Source organism: Mustelus asterias, chromosome 27 (assembly GCF_964213995.1).
Source record: "Mustelus asterias chromosome 27, sMusAst1.hap1.1, whole genome shotgun sequence".
NCBI lineage: Eukaryota > Metazoa > Chordata > Chondrichthyes > Carcharhiniformes > Triakidae > Mustelus > Mustelus asterias.
In genome coordinates this window covers 24,009,405-24,026,618 of record NC_135827.1, presented here as the reverse complement: position 1 = coordinate 24,026,618, position 17,214 = coordinate 24,009,405, and the positions used below count along the sequence as shown (strand labels likewise).

General features: G+C 40.1%; 1 protein-coding gene across 10 annotated transcripts in view; it reads right to left on the bottom strand.

Moving 5' to 3' along the window:
• Positions 1–17,214, bottom strand: part of LOC144479872 (neural cell adhesion molecule 1-like) — a 525,390-nt gene that overhangs the window by 80,442 nt on the left and 427,734 nt on the right. For 4 of the 10 annotated variants that reach the window (XM_078198898.1, XM_078198895.1, XM_078198891.1 and 1 more), the window contains one exon: positions 9,548–9,589. The exons of the other annotated variants lie outside the window; for them this stretch is intronic. In XM_078198898.1, the coding sequence (XP_078055024.1) occupies positions 9,548–9,589 (42 nt within the window). The remainder of the gene's footprint in view (positions 1–9,547; positions 9,590–17,214) is intronic. 10 annotated transcript variants of the gene reach the window in all.

The following is a 17,214-nucleotide window of genomic DNA, read 5'->3' as shown; positions in this document are numbered from 1 at the left end:
CTGGCTTTACCATATCCCATTCTCTGGCCAAAGAAACACATCCGATAGTCCTGGGTTATGTTTAATTCGTTATTCTGTAGAATGAGAATGGGATATTTTACTCATTTGAATATCCAATTTCTCTCAGGTAGCAGCAGGTAATTTGGCACCAAGTCACATTAAGGCATCGTGACACCTGTAATAAAGTTTTCAAATCATCCTTTTCCACAGGTCACAGACCTGAAACGTTCTATCTGCTCTCCCTCCACAGATGCTGCCAGACCTGCTGAGCATTTGCAGCACATTCCGTTTTTATTTCAGATTTCCAGCATTGGTATCCTTTCCATCCTGCCTTGTGCCAAACACACAAGGGTGTAAATGGTACTAAAATAAAATTCAAGGACAATGCCTAGATGAAAGAAAATGCCGCGTATCGTTTACTGAGTGTAAGGAAACTATTCTTGCAACTGATTAAATGCAAATGGTAATGAAAGACACACAGGTGAAAAGCCCATGGCAAAACCAGCCCGTAACCACTACAAAATTGGCATGCATGGGGGGGGAGGTAATACAAATCTCCGCCTCTTTTGATCCTTCTGGATGTCGCCCAATAGGCTTCAGGAGGAGGGATAAAACTACTTGCGTACATGCAGTGATGCTTGTGAGTTACATGTGTTAGTCTTGATCTGCATTCTAACCTGCCTAGATGCTTCCCTCTTAAAAACCAAAAAAAAATTCAGAGACAAAATCCAATGGAATATTCTAACAAGGTTCATGACAGTACAAGAATTATATTTAGGAAACGATCAGAATGATTTTTAAAAATTTTTAGCAGGGAAGCAATTGCAGAAAAAAAATCTTTGCTTGTCAAACTTTTGTACAGCTTAAGGCAGGTGTTTGTGTTAGTAATATTAATATCACACATTTTAACCCTGTATACTTGGCAACACCACAGAGCTTTATTTTGTTCTTTTTTGTGACAATTCAAACACTGGATCAACAATTTACTTGAAATGACAACAGGGTTAAAATTTATTTTTTGCACAAACGAAGCAGTTAGCAGGGCAGAAATCTCATTACCATCCATTCATTAATTGTATTTTTTAACCTAATTACTGGGACAAACTCTGTAATTTAGCTTCAGACAATGTCAACATTTTACAGGGCCGATATAGCTCTAAATTTAATATGACATTAAGTTCCCGTTAATCGAATTACTATGATGGCCTTGACTTTTGGATATTTCAAACAAGTGTTTACTTAAAATGGCAATAGGACTGAAATTTATTTTATGCCTGCTAATATTTGGCTCAGATGATCTTTACTATTTAATCACTTCTGTAGTTTCCCTCTATTATATTACAAAATCTATTTTTCAATATGGAAATCTGCACAAGTGGGTGAAAAAAAAGCTTAGAAAATTAAAACCAGCATTAAAGTTATTTTTTGGAAAATAACATCAAATATCTAAATCTACTTTATTACTTGAATAAATTAAAGTCAATAACTGCATTGTGGCTGTGTTATTATACATGATTTTTAGATCATTTCTATACATCGAAAATTACGCAACTGTTTTTATGAGGGATTATTTTAATAAGACCATGTTAACTGGCAAATAAAAGTTAATGTTCAATTAGACTGCAAATCAGTCCCAGAAAATTTATGAGTAAATTTGTTTTGTAAATTATCAATTTGTGATATGGCACTGAAAGAAATACTAATATTACAACAACATAAGCCACTCAAATATAACAAAAATCCATAACTAGAAGATTAACAGTGAACTCAAGTGAGCACAAGCATGATTTAACAGTGTTACATTTTTTTCTCTCTGTTGAAGATAGAGAGCTCTCTGGGATACAATTTTTTTCATTTGAGAGCGTTTATACTGAGTGACAATTAAGTATTTGACAGGGGTGGGAAAAAGGAAAGACATCAAAACCAAGTATGATTCTACCCTAATCTGATGTTCGCACACAAACTTGCAACAAAGCTCGCTGCATAGCGATCAAAATTACTTCTCACTAATCCAGGGATAGGGATCACAGGAAAAGCTTCTGCACCACCAGGACTGAGATAGGTAAAACTTCAGAGGCCAGATAAAATCGAAGTCTCTGCAAATATATATAGTTTGGTTGCTGGATAAATCCAGTGAGCCTTTGGTGGAGACTTTGAAGTAGATGCAAACACATTTAGCCACTTTGACTGGCCCTGTTACACTACATCCTCAATCGTTCCTAATATATCACCATCCAAGGTCTTTATATTTTTAGTTGTTTACTTATTATCAATTTTACCTATTTAAAATATTCTGTTCGTTATCAGTTTTTTTTTTAATGTTGTTGCGTCTTCTGTCCCTCTGCTCTATCTGTTTTAGAGGTAGTAACAACGTGGGAAATATTTCATTAATTAAGAAACAGCTTGTTTTGACCCAAAATAAATAGCAAATAATGGAAGACTGCCATCGTCACAATACAGAAACTAATTCTTGATGCATCAAACAGGAAGGAGCTATTGGAGCACATGTATGTGTGGCTGCAGTACAGACAAAAAACTGATCGGTGTGTGTTAACGGTTAAACTCTATGAATTGAATGGCAGACTAAATTAACTAAAGGTTTAATTTCTTATGAGGATAAAAGCTAAATATCCGTACAGATAAAAAGTGGTTGGCTGGTTCGATTGAAAACTTTTCCATTTTGGTTTTCGTTCATCTACCATTTTGTTTGACACCTTGGCCCTTTTTTTTCCAGATTCGTTCTGTAACATTTTACTTAATACATAATTCCGTTTTTAATCAGACAGTTATATAAAATTTCCGTAAAGCTATATTGAACCCTTTTAAGAAACTTGCTCAGTGTGTTCAATTTATTCAACCAATCAGAACAAAGATTTTACCTTCTGTTCACCAGCGTGGACGACATCATCAGCACCATGCAAGCCACATGACAAAGTCACATGATACGCACGTACATGATTGGTTGAAAGGAAAGTGGAGGAGAGCACATGAAAAATACAAAATTAAAGCTGATGTAAACATGGGCAGGAATAGAGTTACAGACTGAATAAACCAAAATCAAACCAAAAAACATTAAAATACAAATGGGGCGTTGGGATTTTTAAAAATCAAACTCTCTGGTAGCAACACAGATCAGCAGTATTTCCTCTGGCTGTAATTGTAAATGAGAATGTTTAGTTGTTAATTTTTTTTTAAATGGCAAAGCATTTTGTTACAGCAATGCAATTAGTCTCAGGCAAAGCTTGATCATTCTCCTTAGTAAAACTGATCGAATTGGAATATCAGTTTTTTCTCCCCCCCCACACCCCCAGGAAGGCCCTGCCTGTGCTCTCCCCACACAATCGTAATTCAGAGGAAACTCTGCAGGTTTACAAAACAGTAACACTTCTTTTCACAAACGCTTTCTACATAGACTTCCATCACATGTTGTGAATTTCATCATCTGCAAAGCTCACAACAATGTCTGAATTTTACATTATTCAGCACCAGCAATTTCCATTTGATTCAGGGAAACAGCAAATAGAAGATGTGCGTTAAGACACAAATTTTATTCCGTAATATAGCGGGATGCAAGGGCAATGATTCAGCAATTGTGTGGTATGAATGCGAAATGATGTGGAAAAGGTTTTAAATAAATCCTGCAATGAGAGTTTTGGTATTGCTGCTGTCTGGAACATCTGACAGTCTATAAACAATGTTCATTACAGAGCACAAAATATGTTAACAGTCGACAGGTAGAAGCCCTCAGTAGTCGAGTCCTGCAGATATGCCCCGCAGAGGTCTATTGAGAGAATAAAGGATAATTTTCTGAAATTAACTGCGGTCATTGAGCATAATATTTGGGTTAAGAAAAGGCAAAAATAAACTGTGTTGACTCCAGTGCTGCTTTCCACAGAACCTAAACAATTGATCAATGGTTTCCGGAATGGATTTTAGGAGTTTGCAATAAGCGGCATCCAAGTACATTTTGCTGCATTAAAATAAAGGTGCACCAGAACTCTGCGATGTTGAAATAAAAATGGTATTAGTGCTACATTTAAGTAAAAAAATATGCATTGGTATTCTTCTATCTTGCAATAAAAGTGATATTAGTGCTGCATGAAAATAAGAGTTGCATTGATATTCTTCCATCTTGAAATAAAAATGATATTAATGCTGCATTATAAAAGTTGGATTAATATTTTCTTCATTAATGAAAGGGTGCAATTAATATTGTGTTCCGCTGAAATAAAAAGTAGATTAACAGTTGCTCCATTAAATTTCAATTCATAACTGCACTGAGAAATAAAGTCATGTTCTGTCGTAAAATAAACTCCCTTTACATTCCAAAGCCTTTGAAAATAACAAAAGCTAAGCATCGCATAATAGTGGTTTTCCATTCAACTGTTTTTGATGTTAATTCCATATTTAAGTTGATTCCAGTTAACAGTAAATCCTTAATAGTCATTTAGAATGAGGTCATTTTCTTGTGGTTGTGAAATGGATTTTTTTAAAAATCTAATTTTTGAGATTTGAATTGTGCGGAGTAAGGTTAACAGTCGTAATATAGTTCCTTAGACTGTAATTGGGGGAGGGAATTTACACTCCTTTTTTGGGGGGTTGTGGGTGAATCACTCTTTTTGGAAAGAATAGTCTCAATCTCCGCACATGGGTGATTGCCTTGGGGAGCGGTATAAATCCCTGCATTTATCACAAAAGAAATAACAGCAGATTGCAGTGTGGTGTGTGGTGTATAGACTGGCAGATTACTCAGGTGTTTATTTCCCTTTTTGGAGGAAATAAATGCCCACAACAACCGAATAAGAGTCTTCGCATTTATCTCCAGACAGTACAAGTTGCTAATGTAAATGGTGTTATCCATTATCAGTGCCCAGCAAGTGGTTTTAATTGTGATGGAAGAGAGATTAACTGAACAACCATAAGGTTAACAGTTGCAATAAAGTTCCTTGAACTGCAATTGGGGAGGGAATTTCCGCTCCCATTTTCAGGAGGTGCGGGGGGGGGGGGGGGGGGGGTAATGTCGGGGTCCCATTTGAATGCATTTAAATATAGTCATCAGGCTTTTGCGTCTGGTTGTTTCCCTGCTGTTGGATTGTCATTCACAACAGGTTCCCCCAACGCCTGGCAAGCAGAGCCTGCAGGAGGGCGCAGGTGATCATATCCCCCTGGGTGCAGAAAGAGAGGGTCATGTCCGGTTAGTACCCTGGTACAGCACCGACATTACCCACTACCCCCAGGAGGGGGCAGTGCCAAGGCTATTCCACAGAGGGGAAGAGGAAGGGTGTTGTGTGGGTGGGTGTTCTGTGGGGTGGGGGAGGCTTCTATTTTTAATTGTTTGTATTGAGTTTCCCTTTAAAAATGGTACCCCAGTTTTTAAAAAACTAAGCTGCTAACGAGATGGGCTCATTCAGCACCCCCCAGTTCCCCGCTCCGCAGAGGAACATTGTGGGATTTCACTTTTCTTTTTTAAACGGAGTCCTGAAAAATATGGCAGAGAAAGTCCACCTTTGGGGCCACTGGTTTCCATGCCATTTTTCCTGCCGACTGCCCCACTCTGCAAAACAATGAGTAAATTCCACCCAGTATTTATAAGGTTCCTGTTGAGTGGTTATTGACTATTGATTCTGGCACCATAAGTAGCAAACTTGCATGTCTGTTCTTAACAATGTTCTCTCCTCCCCTCCTTAAGGCATGACTGCTGGCCAGGAGTAGGGTATCTGGAGAAACATACCCTCGCTATTCTAGGGGCACCCAAAACCTTTTGTAAAACTCCGACTACAACCTATGCTCAGATCGGTTAATTCAGCATAGACTATGGATCAAAGTCGTGACCTTCCTGGTCTATACTGCTCAGCTACTCATTGAATAAATTTGCTCAGCCTTTGAAAGAGCAGGTCATGTCAAATCTAAGGCATTTTCTTAGGTGAAATAAATATAAATTTAGAATTACTTTCTTGGTACAGCCCTCATCTCTGCTCCCTTAAGCCCAAGGAAAGTAGACGTGTAACAGGTGTGTCAGACAATGTGTTCTGCCATTTACTGCCAGACCTGCCGGATAGAAGTCCTATTAGGACTAACATCTCCAGCGTTAGATTGCTTGGTCCGACATCCAGTACTGAATGAATAGAAATTTCCTTCTATTAAACATTGGGAAGACTGAAGCCAGTGTTTTTGGTCCCAGCTCCCAACTCCATTCCCGAGCAATTGGCTCTGTCCCTCTCCCCGACAACTGCCTGAAGGTGAACCAGACTGTTTGCAACCTTGTTTGACCCAAAATGAGCTTTCAAACACATATCTGTCTTGTCAATAAGATTGCTTATTTTCACCTCAGTATCTTGTAAAGACATTAACAAACTTTAGTCTAGTTCAAAGATATGAAGCTGGACTTTAATCCTCAAGGCGGATAGCAACAGTTGGGAGGGTTTCTCGCCTGGCCCGCCCGCCTTGGGACAAACTGCCCACAAGGACCTGATTTTCACTGCTGGAGGACAGGTGTGGGCTGCCGTCTGGCCAGCCGACCCTGGAAAAAGTTCAGATGTAGCCACAGGATGTAGCTAGGTGCAGAAGTGGCTGTTTAAAAGGCCTGCCTCAGTGCTGTTTTAACAAAAACAAAGGTTCTCCAACCCTCACCATCCCCTCATTCCCCAAACATTCTCCATGTCACTTCATAACACTGCCTGCCCTCTACGGCTCATCATGGCCCCATGCCAACACTATGGCTGCTCATATTTCCCAAGCCAATGTATTCCCTGACCCCCCTATGGTTCTTAATGCCAAACTGAGGCACTTCTATGCCTATTCTCCCACTCTACAATGTATAGAAGTAATGACTGCTATAGTGACAGTAGGTTGTGAAAAAAAAATGCTTTTAAAAATTGATAACTTTCCACTTTCTTAAAGAACAGCTTTTACCAGAGCCAATAAAAATGTTAATTTTATAAGAGGGACAAACATATGTTAGGGCACACACTGTTGTATCATACCATTCAACTGCCCTTAAACAGAAACCTTTTATTTTCTGCTCCTAACATTTTTTGATAGCATGACTGCCAATATTTGTGCACCAGGTAGAGCGCTATCGGATCAAAAACAGCTTATTTTGTGGTATCAAACACACTTTGAACAAGATTCACAAATCCCAACAGTAAAAGATCTAATTGCTACATTCAACTTAGTCTTGTATTAATAATCTCATCCTCTTTTTTGTTCACTTTGTTGCAACAAAATTTCACAAATAACACACAACACACCAAAGGGAAAAACAAAGACCTTCTCTTAATTATCCGATGCTCATGCAGTCAATATTATTTGATAAAATTCAGTCAGAAGCTAATAGAACTATCCCATGGACACAGCTGTGGCAGATACCCAAGTATTTATCACTCGCCACGAATTACTAACTAACACAGGCGGTGGGATTTTCTGGCCATGCACTCCCCAAGACCAGAAATTTATGCCTGAGGTCAATGGACCTGTAAATGGTCTGCCAAATTTCCTGTCCCACCCGCTACGATTCTTCCCAATGGGAAAGTTTCACTGAAAATATCAGGCCATCACTGCGTGTGTGCAGAGCAGCAACATGTTAGAAATCTAGTGTGCGAACTTCACCCCAACAGACTTACTGCTAAATTCTCCAAGAAAATTATAAATTGGTATATAATTTATTAATTATAAATTGGTATATAAATTACCTCCCTATATACACACACAGGAATGCTGTTCGTATCTATACAGGGCACAGTAATGAGCATGAATATACAACTTGTTCACCAGATTTTTCAGCAACTTCCACACAGATGAATTAAAACACCAAACGAAGTCAACATTCTAGACATACAGATGTCAGCAGGATTAATATCTCATCACTCTATTTCTATCTATGGAGCTACAAAGTTTCACCCAACCCACTGCGTGTATTGTGGTAGCGGAGTCTGCCCGCCATCAGCCGGCAGTGGGATCTTCTGGTCCCACCGTTGTCAATGGAGTTTCTCATGGAATCCACCCCTCGTCAAGTGTGAGGTTGCGCCATCGCCTAGACTGGAAGACCCCACTGTGTGAATGGCTGGAAAGGTCCGCTTATTGCATCTGAAAACTGCTAATCACATGTCTATTTTACCACCACTAAATTAAGGAGAAAGATTGCTCTCGTCACTCTGATAATGAATTGCATTCAGGTCGAGGAAGTCAATCTGAAATAATTTATATTCAAATTATACAATCTGAAAATACGTAGCCCATATTAGATAGCTATATATTTGAGACTAGCATAGCAAGAGGTTAGGTAAGGCTAATTGCAACAAGCATTCTCCTCTTCAATTTTGAAAACTCAAATTTCCTTTCACGAGTAAAGTGACAAAAGTTATTTCTTACTTTCTTAAAAGGTAGCATTCTCAGGCACTATAATGGAAAATATTGACGTAAAGGACTTGCAAACAAGAAAGCAACTTTATTGTCTGTTAACATCCCTCATTGCTTACATAGTTTAAAATTCTGATGTTGAATTCTAAATCAACAAGAAAACATTAATAAAATGAGTTCTTATTTTTCCTGAAGATCATTTTCAAATATTGCAGCTTTTCGAAGCTGGGGTAATTGTGAATCATTAAACAAAATATGTTGTAGATTGGCAGCTGTCTATAATTTCTTAGCTCTTTAAAAAAAATGTTTAGAACTTTGGTACAATTACAGCCCAAAATATTACAATTTTTAAAAAATCCATTCGTGGGACATGGGCGTCGCTGGCTGGCCAGCATTTATTGCCCATCCCTATTTGCCCTTGACAAAGTGGTGGTGAGCTGCCTTCTTGAATCGCTGCAGTCCATGTTCTGAGTTCTTATTTGTTGAAATAAACAATTCTAAAGAATCTATTCCAAATTCGGAAATGTTAGATGCTGCAACTACACATTCAAGTTCAATCTAAGTTTACATGCACCAAACCAAGGTTACAGTAAATCCAGGCAACTATCATACAGCAGCCAGGCCATGAATACTAATTATTGACTTGCTATTTCTTCAGGAAGGAAGAAAGAACTGCTCTCTATGGTGGCACAAATCAGGATGAAGAAAATAGTCTAAAGTGAAAACTCCTCTAAGGTATTAAACTATTCTCAAACAACTCAATGTTCAGCAAGTATTATTCGCAATTCACTTAAGGTACGCTGGTTAGTAAACAGTGCATAGCTAAATTATATAGTAGACTATAAAGTAAAGCAGTATGTGCAGTCATTTGAAACTAAAATCATGCCAATGGGGTTTATTTCAGGGTTAGCCTTCCAGATCTAAAATTGTAGATTTAAAGGGACAAGGCTTAATAGTCTAGGTAGCAAACTCATGCCATCAAATTTCAAAGCTCTTACTTCCTTTTCCAAAAAGAGCCACTTTCTCGGCTGCCAAATAAATGTTGCAGTGACTGATATTTGTAGATTTACAATCTAACCTTTAGCAGTACTTGAATGAATCTACAAATTAAACACACTGTTGATAGTAGCTACTGAGGGACAAAAGTCACGGCTGGGAAAAACAGAGAGCTGCATGCAAGAATACTCACTAGCTGAATCAAGTGACGGAAAAGAAGATGGAGACAGAGTAGCTAGAGAAAGGAAAGGCAATCAGAAATGAATTAATGATAGTGTTTTAATTCTCAACTGACACATAAAACCCCAATATGGGCAGTGATGTACATGACAAGCATCAAAAGCAGCAGTATTGTGTGTAATTCAAAGCACACATTTCAAGAAAATGCAGGTGGTCAGTTGCAAATTTAAAACGCAATTGACAAGTAAAGAAACACATAAGGTGTGACAAAAAAAAATGACATTGATGTACTGGCACGATCAGTAAATCTAGATCAAAAGTTAGCTGCATATACAACACATACAAGCGGCTGGATTTTTCAGCCCACTTCGGGAGACAGGTTTACAGGTGAGATGGTGGGGGAGCTGGCACTTGGGCATCACATCATGAGTGCTGATTTACTCTCCTGCCCTGCTGCAATTTTACCAGCATTGGGGGAAGACATCAGAAGTTAAGGGTCAATTGAAGTCCTTAAGTGACCAATTAGCTGTGGTAGGTGGGGGGAGTGTCACCTTTAAGAGGCTCCCTATACTCAGTAAAGCCCCCTCCTCCCTCCTAATGTCCGGTAAATGACTGCAAGGTGTGCCATAGATATGCTCTGACTTTTAAGCCAGGGATAGGGACCCTGCCTCTTTATCCCACCCCTGTAAAATCCAGCCCAAGGTCTACATGAGCCTAGTTGTATGTACCTTGCTTTCGATCAAGCTATTGTAAAAGTGTTAAGATCATTTGGTTCTGTATATAGTTGATATTATGCACGGATCAACAGCGCTGCAGCTCAGCAAGTCCTTTGATCATTTGTTTCAAAATACACACTTGCTATGAAAATGCTTGTAGGCTCCAACTAGTGGAAACTGGTTCCCCGTGTCAGAAAATTCATAACCAAAGCTACTCCTAACTTAAGGACTTATATTATAAAATCACTGAGAAAATAACAAGTGTTAAGTTCTCACTTGCATTAAGTTCCCTAAGTTAAATCCATTTATTGTGAATTTATCTTTGGGATAGATTCTGTGCCTTTTTAAAAAATAAATCTCAGAGATTTATCCTCTGTTTATCCTAGCTGTTATCTCATTCCTCAAAATGAACCTTCCAGCAGAAAATGTTCAGTCATTCGCACAATTTATGATAATTTACAACTTAATCTCATAGATGATGAAGGGTCACCCTGACTCGAAACGCTGACACTATTCTGTCTCCACAGTGCTGGGGGGAATTTTCCCATCCCACCCGCCACGGGAATCGTAGCGGGCGGTGGGGTGGGGGTGGAACCTCGCAAAGGTCCACTGACCTCGGGTGGGATTTTCCAGTTTTGGGGCGAGCGTGACCGGAAAATCCTGCCCAATGTTTCCAGACTCGAAACGTTGGCTCTATTCTCTCTCCACAGATCCCATCAGACCTGCTGAGATTTTCCAGCATTTTCTGTTCTTGTTTCAGATTCTAGCATCCGCAGTATTTTGCCTTTATCTTATAGAGATAATATTGTAGAGGAGAACATGCCCCTGTCTACATCAATGGGGACAAAGTAGAGTCAAGAGCTTCAAGTTCTTATGTGTCCAGACCATCAACAACCTGTCCTGGTCCCCCCATGCCGACACTATAGTTAAGAAAGCCCACTAATGCCTCTACGTCCTCATAAGACTAAGGAGATTTGGCATGTCAGCTACGACTCTCACCAACTTTTACAGATGTACCATAGAAAGCATTCTTTCTGGTTGTATCACAGCTTGGTATGGCTCCTGCTCAAGAAACTACAAAAGATTGTGAATGTAGCCCAATTCATCACCCAAACCAGCCTCCCATCCACTGACTCTGTCTACACTTCCCGCTGCCTCGGCAAAGCAGCCAGCATAATTAAGGACCCCACACACCCCGGACATTCTCTCTTCCACCTTCTTCCTTCAGGAAAACGATACAAAAGTCTGAGGTCACGTACTTCTTCCCTGCTGCAGTCAGACTTTTGAATGTACCTACCATGCATTAAGTTGATCTTTCTCTCCACCCGAGGCTATGACTGTAACACTACATTCTACACTCTCTTGTTTCCTTCTCTATGAACTCTATGCTCTGTCTGTATAGTGCGCAAGAAACAATACTTTTCACTGTATACTACTACATGTGACAATAAATCAAATCAAAAAATGATTTGTTTTTATTATTGTGACATCGTAAAAGCATACTGAAAGCACACGAAAGGAATAACCATGCTGAAAACAGCTACTGGGGAAAAAACCTCTGCTGATTAGGGAAATAGCAAAAAAAAAATTTTTTAAAACAGGCTAGATTTAGATCAATCAGCAAACACAGTTACAGTAATCACTTATAAAGTCTTAGAATCAGCATCAAGTCCCCTTAATTAAAATTGTCTTTTTCCACAGATGCCCCGCTGAACCTCAAGCTTGCATATTATCCAAAATTATTAAATAGTTTATCTTTAATTATAATCAGCATATTGTAATTTACTTCTAGATTCTGTACTTGAACAGATTTTCTGCTCTTTCTCAAATAATTCAAATGAAACACTTTTAAGAATTGATATGATGCACAGATATATAAACACATCAAAATGTTATTGCCTGAAGCACAGTTTGTACATTTGTCGAGCATGCAAATTGCCAATGATATTAATTTTGCTTTTGTTTTTCTGGCAAAACCCTGCAGCAAAGAAGAAAAATCTGTTTATTTGCTTCAAATTCAATTTGTTAGTACTGCAATTTCCTGTTCAATTAAAATTCCAGATAGGCTCAATTTGCATTTGTGTTTCGATTAGGCTACAATAATAATATTCCACTCACTGTCTACTATGCTTGACAATTACAGGATACATTCCCAGAGTTAGCTAGGTTTGTAATAACATTTATATAATGATTTACACCATGTGAAACAATGTACTTAAATTGAGGGATCAAAAAAAAAGTATTAACGGAACTTAACCATCCTCAAGCAACAAATCTTATCACAAGAACCAAGGACAAACTAGTCAGTCTGCAAACCCAAAGAAGAAACAGCCTTAAAACTGGAGACTGCAGCCGATTCCCTTCTTGACCTACTGAAAATCCATCTCTTCAAAGGAGCTCTCCAATACTCCAGCTACTGAACCCAGCTCGACTACTTGACAGGTGTGAAAACGCCTTCTTCACTATGTGTGTTGCTGCGTTGTGGTGTGTGATGGTGTGCACACCAAGAGGGTGACGTAGCACTGGATTTTCGGGCTGAATATGTGAATAAATAATCCTTTAAACTCAGAAAAGCTTGCTGCTCGTTTATTCAAATTGACATACATCTTCTTTGCAAAAACATACTGATTACAGGCAGTAAGTGAAGGGGATTGGGGTTTCAGTTCTCTCTCACCCCTGTCCATGACAATTCTAACAGCAAAAGAAACATGACATTCCTGTACTCTGTTTTCTTGCTTATGATTACTGAGGATTGGCTGGAGTGAAAATTTATGTGGAAGCAGATACCTTCCATGTCGTGATCAATAAGGCTTGTTCCAGTTTCAGGTGGATATCAGGGTTCACCTTAAAATTAAGGCCTCAACCAGGGAAAGTCACCTTGTAAGCTGACAGTTACAATTTAATAAAGTAATTATTTTAACCTCAAATCAAACAGGATTTGTCTTCTATGATTCCCAGAGAAAATTTTCACAGTAGAAGGATTTTCGGTGACAATAAAGTGACATTTAGCCCAACAAATATAATCTATTCAGCAGATAAACCCAACAGCTACTTCTCACTACAAAACTGAACCTTGCCATAAAAATAAATCTAATAATCCCTTGAATCCATTTGGGGATAGAAAATATGACCATAAATTCATCAAGTTATGCTGATTTTGAATTATGCCTGTTCAAAAGACGGAGCAACAACAATTGAGACAACACAGAGAATATCAGGTCTGAAGCAATGTAATGATTTGTGGTGCAAACAGCTGTTCCTTTTCTCCCTGTATTTGGTAGATGTTCTCTGTGACCGTAAATTGATAGAATGCGAATTACATCAGTATGTGCCTTGGTAAGAGCTTTTATGGCCAGTACAATTACATTGCCCCATATTAATAGAGAGGAATTGGTGTGTGGCTAATAATATTGCTGAGCAGTTGGTCTAAAGTCTTTATAGATGCTACAATCCACAAGACTGCGTGGCACACTTAGGAACTACTTTGCTTCTGAGATGATAATCTATTAATCATCCACATCCATCTTACACTATGGGAGAAAGAAGGGGGATGTGATTTTCTCACCTGCTGAATAGGAAGCCCGTGACTGAGGCTGGCTGAGTAGGCTGCTTAATGATTTAACTGCCACTACGGAGACATGGTGACCAAGGTTGGGAACTGAATATTCAAGGATATTCCTTCATTTAGGAAGGGTAGATAAAAAGGAAAAGAATGTAGGATAGTGCTGTTAATAAGGAATGAGGTCACTACATTAGTGCGAGAGGATCTTTGACCGAAAGATCGAGGTGTAGAGTGGTTCAAGTCTGGAATGCACTGCCTGAATGTATGGTGGTGCTAGTTCAGTCAAGAAATTCACGAGGGCATTAGATGGCTATTTAAATAGAAACAATATTCAGGGGTATGGGGGGGGGGGGGGGGGGGGGGGGGTAAGGGAGGGGCCTGGCTCTAAGTCATAATGCTTGTTTGGTGAGCCAGTGCAGATACGATGAGCCAACTGGCTTTCTTCTGCACTGTAAGAATTTTGTGATTCGGTGTATCAGTTTTGGTGAAGCCAACAAACAACAAGGAGCAGCAAGCATCGGTGGGAGTTGTTTATAAGTCAGCAAACTATTGTGGCAACTTTGGCCATAGCGTACATCAGGAAATTAGAGTTATGTGCAACTTGGGTATTACAGCAGCCATAGGCAGCTTCATTTTATATACAGCCTGGGTAAATCTAATTAGCACAAATGCTGTGCAGGATGAATTCCTGGAATGTGTACGAAATGGGTTTCTGAGACAGTTGCTGCTCGAGCGAGACTGGAAATGCCTACCGGAGGTCAATGGACATTTCCGTTGTCTGCCCCTCGCCCACTCCGATTCCATGGAGGACGGGACGTTAGAATTCAGGCAAGTATGTTGAAGGACCAACTGGAGGTCAGGCTATTTTAGATTTATTATGTAATGAGAAAGAGTTAATTAATAATCTTGCTGTAAGGAAATAGTGATCATAAAATGATTTTATGTTAAATTTGAAAGTGATATAGTTCATTCTGAAACTAGAGTCTGAAATCTGAACAAAGGAAACTATGAAGATACAAGGTGTGTAAGCAAAGTGCAATGTTGCCATTGTCCCAGATGACCATAGGCTGATCTCACCTTTGAGGCAGAGAGCTGGCCGATGGCGATTTAACTTGTGGATCCCCACACCTCAGCCGAGGGGCAGAGAATACCCACACCTCACGCAAGGGGCAAGAGGATCCCAACACCTCAGGCGAGGGGCAGAGGATCCCCACACCTCAGGCGAGGGGCAGAGGATCCCCACACCTCAGGCGAGGGGCAGAGGATCCCCACACCTCAGGCGAGGGGCAGAGGATCCCCACACCTCAGGCGAGGGGCAGAGGATCCCCAGACCTCAGGCGAGGGGCAGAGGATTCCCACACCTCAGGCGAGGGGCAAGGTTGAGAATAACCTGGTATTGAAATGGAACCTGCACTGTTGCCTTCGCTCTGCATCACAAACCTGCTGTCCAGCCAACTGAGCTAATTGGCTCCATATGAGGTGCAGGATGGCTATGATGGATAAGGAAAATATGCCAACAAATCTGAAGATAAACAGATAATGGCTTGTGTTTCAATCCATATCACATGGTCTGCAACAAAAATACATTCCTCTCAGGTGAAAAAGTATGCAGGAAAGGTGAATCAACCTTGGCTAACAAAAGTTATAAAGACTGCATTAGAATAAAGGAAATGGTTTATAAAGCTGTCAAAAAAATGGTGAGACCAAAGGTTGGAAGCAATTTAGAATACAGCGACAGAGGAACAAGAAACTGAGGGGGACAGGGATAAGAGAATATGAATGTAAGCCAGCGGGAATCATAAAGCCGGACCGTAAAAGCTTCTTTAGACATGAGAAAATGAAAAGATTAACAAGGACAAACATGACTCCATTACAGGCAGAGTCAGAAGGATTTATAATGGAGAAAAGGGCAGTGATGGAGAATCTAAACAACTGCTGTCCCATCTTCAGAACATTTTCCAGAAATATCAGGGAAACAAGAGGCTTGTGAAAATGAGGAACTGAAAGAAATTATTATTAACAAAGAGGTAGATCTGATCAGGTGCATCCCAGAGTGTTTTTTCTGTTCCTTTTATGGGCTGTGACTGTCACTGGTTGGGCCAGCATTTATTGCCCATTCCTAGTTGCCCTTGAGAAGGTGGTGTTGAGCTGCCTTCTTGAATCTCTGCAGTCCCTGAGGTGTAGGTGCATCCACAGTGCTGTCAGGGAAGCAATTCCAGTATCTTGACCCAGCGACTATGAAGGAAGGGCGACATATTTCCAAATTGGGATGGTGAGTGACTTGGAGGGGAACCTCCAGGTGGTGGTGCTCCAAGGCACCTGCTGTTCTTCCAGATGGTAGTGGCCGTGGATTTAAAAGGTGCTGCTTAAGGAACCTCGGCAAGTTCCTGCAGTGCATCTTGTAGATGGTACACATGGCTGTTACTGTTTGTCGGTTGTAGAGGGATTGGATGTTTGTAGAATGGGTAGCAATCAAACAAGCTGCTTTGTCTTGGCTGGTGTCAAGCTTCTCGAGTGTTGTTGGAGCTGCACTCATCCAGGCAAGTGGAGAATATTTCATTGCACTCCTGACCTGTACCTTATAGATGGTGGATAGACTTTGGGGACCAGGAGGCGAGTTATTCACCACAGGATTCCAAGTTTTGCTCTGGTAGCCACAGTGTTTATGTGGCTAATCCAGTTCATTTTCTGGTCTGTGATATCCCCTAGGATGTTGATACTTGGGGATTGAGCAATGGCAATGCCATTGAATGTCATGGGGCAATGGTTTGATCTTCTCTTGTTGGAGATGGCTATTGTTTGTCACTTGTGATGAGAATGCTACTTGCCACTTGTCAGCTCAAGCCTAGATATTGTCCAAGTCTTGGTGCATTTGGTCATGAACTGCTTCAGTACCTGAGGAGTCGCGAATGGTGCTGAACATTGTGCAATCACCTGCAAGCATCCCCACTTCTGACCTTATGATGGAAGGGATGTTATTGATAAAACAGCTAAAGATGGTTAGGCCTTGGACACTACCTTGAGGAACACTTACACTGATGGCCTGGAGCTGAGATGATTGATCTCCAACCAGCACAACCATGTTACTTGATGCCAGATATGACTTCAACCAGTGGAGAGTTTCCCCCTTGATTCCCATTGATTCCAGTTTTGCTAGGGTTCCTTGATGCAATACTTGGTCAAATGCTACCTTGATGTCAAGAGCAGTCACTCTCAACTTCATCTCTGGCATTCGACTCTTTTGTCCATGTTTGAACCAAGGCTGTAATGAGGTCAGGAGCTGAGTGACCCTGAGGGAACACTGAGCATTTGTGGGCAGGTTATTGCTGAGTAAGTACTGCTTGAAAACATTATTGATAACTCCTTCCATCATTTCAGTGATGATCAAGAGTAGACTGATTG